This window comes from Apis dorsata, unplaced genomic scaffold (genome assembly GCF_000469605.1).
Source record: "Apis dorsata unplaced genomic scaffold, Apis dorsata 1.3 scaffold_877, whole genome shotgun sequence".
NCBI classification, from domain to species: Eukaryota; Metazoa; Arthropoda; class Insecta; order Hymenoptera; family Apidae; genus Apis; species Apis dorsata.
Genome location: NW_006263994.1, coordinates 248,458 through 254,180, shown reverse-complemented (window position 1 = coordinate 254,180; position 5,723 = coordinate 248,458). Strand labels below are relative to the sequence as shown.

Here is a 5,723-nt window from a genome sequence, read left to right as displayed (position 1 = left end):
AAAAAAAAAAAAAATAGACTATATTGGAAGGGTCTGGTTGTTGTCAGCCGTTCGGTACGAATCGATAACGAATTTATAGCGCGGAGTGAGGCGGAAGTATAGCGGAAATATGTCGGGTAAATTCATGAGTCAGTGAAACGGCGAGTATGTCAACGTGTTTCCCTAAGGTATTTCTTCGAAGCGAAAAAATTATATCTGATACATATATCCGGTAGAGCTCGATTAAATTTAATTAAATTCAGGAATTGATAAAGGATTAAATTTTCACTAAAAGGATAGCGTTTTTTCCCCAAGAATTGATTCAAGCACTCAACTCGACAAAATGAAAGACTAGATGTAATCAGATTTAAGCAAATTTCATTTGAAATTGAAATGAAAAAGAATAGAAAATAGTTTGGAATAATTTATTTTTTAATATCGTTATTTGAAAAAAATAGATTTTTCATTTGAAATAATAGTCTCAAATTTTTTTCTTTATTTCAAATTCGACAAAAGAATTGTTTCATGTAAATAGATAAAGCGAACAAAGAAATGATATTATTTAAAACAATATTTCAAATATTGCTACAGAAATATATAATAAAAGTTTTAATTTTATAATTCTCTTCTCATTTTCATGAAAATAGTTTGGATTATTGAAATTTTCACTTGAGTTCAATTTGAGTTCCAAAAATATCATAAATTAAATTAATTTCAATTAAGACTCATTTCAATCTTAACAATTCATCGATATTATTTTCATAAAGATAAATAATTTTTTTTCGTTTTTCAAAGTTTGTCTATTTCGTTCAATCTTTTGACTTCTATCTCTTCTTCTTGCCTATTAAAATCAGCATTGAGTAATGGAGAAAATTGATCGTACGAATTTAATCGAATTTTTGTGAAATTTAATCGAGCACCGTTTCCACCGTAATTAATTATTTCCGATTCTCGAGGGCGAAAATCGTTCGATCGAAAGTGAATTGACGATGACCTCTACCCCCGAGTAGAACCGTTTAAATTATTCAAGATGAACCGATTATAGAATGCCAAACACGTTTGGAGACGACGGTCAACGACCGAACGAAACACGAGGAATCCAAGGATGGTTGCAGCACAGGGTAATGAGGCAGAACATGAAAATAAGGTATAGGCGGGTTGAAGATATATGGAACGAGTTATGCAAATTGGACAGTTTGAGAGCATTTCTTTTGTTGAAAATAGAAAAATTCACGGAGAAAAGATTTACGGAAAGTTTAACGAGCACAACGAAATGATTTAACTTTGAAAGAACATAAATTCACATAGATTCTCCGGATCTAACATAACCTCAAAAATAATCTTTCGACGAGATTAAATTGTCAGATTGGATACTATTATATTATTATATTATATTTACATTATTTATATATTATTTCATGTAAAATGACATAATTTCAAATTAAGTATTATAATAACAATAATATAAATTTTGTATCTAAAATTTTTTTCTAATTCTATTTTTAATAAATTTTTATTATTTTATTATGCAAAAATTAAAACTTGAAACTCGTTGAATACAATTTGAATAATTTCTTGTCAATTTTTTGATTATAATATAAAATAATAAAATAAATTGTATTTTAATGAAATATATTACATCATTAAATTAAGTGAGTTTTTAATATACAGATTTGAAATATAACATATCGCGTTAAGGAACTCTTGTTAACAGAGCTGTATAATTAATAGAGCACTTTCGACAAGGTTATATTGAGAGAACAAGCAATCTGTCATTCGAGTGAAAAATTTTAATTGGCGGATACGAAAATAAAAAAAAAGTATGTATAAAAATTAATAGCCAATTAAGAATTTCAATTATAATAATGTTAATATATTTGTTGAATCAATATTATTTTCAATATCAATTTAAATTAAAAGCCTTATTAAGAACTCGATCATTTATCAGTAATAACTTAATAATTTACATCAATTAAATATTCTTAAAAAAAGAATAAAGAAAAAAGATAAGACAGAAAGAGAAATATAATATAATAATACAAATAGAAATAAATTCAAATAAAGATAGATATATATCAGTCAAATAATCTATAGGATTATAAATCGTTAAACCTTCCATTTTATTCATCACTGTTATCGTAAAATGCCAATATATTTCAAAGTAAAATTCTTTTGAGTACAAGTGGATATTACATCGAGAGTGACTATCCGACAATAATTTCACTTTAGAGGAGACCTTTAGGCATAGGTCAATGGCGACGCTAAAAATGCCATTAGGGTGCATTTAAGGTACATTTGAGAACAAAACTTTTAAGAGTATTTCTGGCAAGTGTACAATACCAGAACTTTCACTCCCAACACAATGTCCACTTGCGAAAAATAACTCCCAAGTGTTTCACTCTCAAATTTTACACTTTAATGACAGTTCATATTTTATAATAAAATTTTTGAGAGTTATTCACGATATTATTTTTCGCAAGAGAATACTGTGACCATACGAGAAAAAATTTCATTTTTCAACAGTAGCAAGAAATATTTTAAGAACAACAGTTTCAAGCGTATTCCCCCCATAGGGACAGTTCGCACCCTATATTAAAACTTTCGAGGATATTTCTCGCAAAATGGACACTACAGAATAGCCATCAAGTATTAAAATTGTTGTTGAATAATTACTGCTAAAGCCATCGATGTGACAAAAACTACTCTCGAAAACAATTCTCAAAAAATTTTACTTCACAACGGAAAAATCAGAATAGAATACTCAACGGTTATTTTTCGTTTTTTAGTAAAGACATTGCTGGCCGAGAGTGAAAGTTCGACAATGTACAGAGCACCCTCGCGCCAAAGAAAGAAACTACTACAAAAACTCCGTCCAAATCGGTATCCTCGTTCCATATGAATGATAAGGGTTTTACGAAACGGTATATAAACGGCAAGGTGAACACGTATCTCCGCTCGAACGGAGTCCATATAGAAGTAAAATCAAGATGGGCGAAAAAAGAAACTCACCGTCTCGTCTTAACTCGACGATAACGGCGATAATCGGTGGCGTTTACGTCGTTGGGGTCGAAGCCCCTTCGATGCTTGGGCGGCGAGGACATAGTAGCAGCAGCTTTGGTACCGTTCGAGATCGCGTCCGGTTTGGCAGTAGTGTTGTTGCCGATCGAGCTGTAATTGTTCACGTTGTCGATGTGCAACGAGGCGAGTGGCGGCGGCGAAGGCGGCAGTTGGGCGGGGACCAGGTGGCCAGATGCTGAGATCACAGCGTCCGAAGCCGGGTGACACCGACAGGCCGGTGCTGGTGCTGTTGGCTCGTCGATTACGAGGGTCCTATCCCCGTGACCGACGTCGCTCTTTGGCACCGCGTTCAGCTCGTGCCTGTTAACCCTACCGGCTCCCGGCCCACCCATTCAAATCCTCGATTATCGCCCGTTCACTCCACCTCTCTCGCTCTGCCTCCGTGGCTGCTCCTCTCGCGAGCTCCTCTCGCGCTTATGGCCACGCTTTGCCTCGTCTCTCTCTTCCCTTTTCCGCTCTTCTTGCTGCCTCCTTTCGAAATTACGATTCGTAACCGACACCTCGACAATTGTTTCGTCCTTGGTCCCTCTCTCGGTCTCCTCGGTCGAATGTTTTGTAATTTGATCTCTTTTTCCCTCTTCTTCTCGCCCCACCTCGAAATGTTAGAACGCGCTCGGCAATCGACACTCGAATAATTCTCCCCTCTTTGACCCGTTTCTCGTTCTCCTCGGTGAAATGTTTTGAAATATGATCCCCTTCTTCCAACGATGAGCTCCAGATCGAATCGCCTTCAGTTGTCCTGCGGACGCGGCACATACGATAAGGACGGACGGGCCGTAACCCGATACTTTTGCCTCCTCTCGAATTCATACACGCACGCGACCACGGCTAAACCTATCGACACACCTCCGCCACTGCCAGACTCACGCACGTGCAACCCCATTCGCCCCAACTTTCGCGACGAATCTATTTTCGAGGGGCGATGTATCCAAGTGCACCTTCGTTTTTTTTGAACCACGGAACGGGAATGGAATGGATGAGAACGTTGTTTCGCGACAGGATGAGGGAAGGATCGAAGCTAGAGAAAGAGAGAGGCGGGAAGGAAGCTGTGACAACGTGTATAAGAGCGTCTACGCCAACGTCCAAACACGATCTTCCTTCCGTTCCGCGATCACGCCGACTCACTCCGCGCACCACACAACCAAGAAACTCTCGCCCTGTGCCTGATTTCGATGGATACCACCTGGCGGCAGCACCGGTAGACGCGACGCGGAACGACCAGTCGCGAGAAATTGGGCGAATCACGGGGAAGAAAGGTCGCAACGAAGCAAGGCCACTGTGTGTTCTCTCTCTACAGGGTGATCGAATAAAATAAATTGAAAATTTAAGAAGAGATTAAAATTGAAACATAAAAATTGTTACGTATATCTATTAAAAATTATTTATTAATTATTTATATCCATTCTTATTTTACTTTAAATAAAGTGAAATGGCAACAAAATAAGATATTCTATTTGCATCTTGCAAAATTATAACTTAATAGAATAACTTTAAAATTATAACTTAATAAATATATAAACCTTTTAAATATATTGCATACCAACTTTTATTTTTGTTTTAATTTTTTTAGAATCGTCTCTTAAATTTTCAATGCCTGAACACCTTGTATATAATTAAGTTACGATAAATTGAGCCAGAAAGGCGTTTCCAATTGCGCTTATCGAGCGTATCGGCTGATTTCTACCGAGCTTCAACGTGTCATGGTTCGAGAAACGCGAATGGAATTCTAATAAGGCTATGTTCGCGCCCAAAGCGTATGAATTCGTGCCAACTTTCTCTCGATTAGTCCCGCTTTCAACGTCCTTCCTGCCTAATTTCGAGGATCGAAGGTTCGAAAAGTGGAACAATCGAAGCCGAACCTTGAAACCTTTTAAATCGAGAACACGAAGAGGAATAATCGAAAAAATAATAATAATAATAGAAATAAAAAAAAATTAAAATAATTAAAATATTTAATCGTTAAATATCTAAAGTTATATCGTTATAAGTTATATCGTTAAGAAAAATCATTAAATTCCACAAAATTGTAAAAAATCTTTTCATCTTTTTTGAAAACGGACAGGTGAGACTACTCGATCCATTTACACCTAGTCTCGTGCAGTCATACGGCCGAACAATTAACCACCTTCCACGCCCTCCTCCTTCATCAGACCAAAATAGACATAGTTCTGAGAGTGGCCGCGTGGTGGCGACACGGAAAACAACGCACGAGACAGTTGCACCGGAAAACAAGGCGCAACAGACTGCGTGTCGAGGAATTCCTCTCGAGCCTGAACACCCCCTATCCAGACAAGAGAAAGAGGGCTCGAATCAGATCAAGCGAGGCAACGAAGAGGATCAAGTTTGGCATCGTCCAACGTTCAAACGAGATCAATCAATGATTACACCACGTGCTTGACCTACCGTGTTGATCGAACTGGTGGCCACCGTCCAGCATTGTTCGTATTAATTTACTGTTGACCATTACAAACGTTACCCTTCGCGTGTACAAGTACCTCGAACATTGCTTTCATGAAGATCGTTCACCCTCTCTGAACGAATTAATATCATGTCAACAACCTATCGTTATTTCGATTCGACTATTCCTTTCCATCCAAATACACAAAATATCGCGTTCTTGTTTCGACATCACGAGAATATTCTATATCGCGTCGCGAAATTTCGTT

At 37.0% G+C, this 5,723-nt stretch overlaps 1 protein-coding gene across 3 annotated transcripts in view; it reads right to left on the bottom strand.

The window, feature by feature from the left end:
• LOC102679886 overlaps nt 1–5,723 on the bottom strand; it is a 10,556-nt gene that overhangs the window by 1,624 nt on the left and 3,209 nt on the right. Inside the window, exons 1-2 of one of the 3 annotated variants that reach the window (XM_006623296.2) lie at nt 5,461–5,669; nt 2,989–3,796 (exon numbers count right to left, since the gene is read on the bottom strand). In XM_006623296.2, the coding sequence (XP_006623359.1) occupies nt 2,989–3,389 (401 nt within the window). In that variant the 5' untranslated portion in view covers nt 3,390–3,796; nt 5,461–5,669. Of the gene's footprint in view, nt 1–2,988; nt 4,411–5,460; nt 5,670–5,723 lie in introns of those variants that run through there. The other 2 variants (XM_006623297.2, XM_006623295.2) reach the window with 2 other exon arrangements.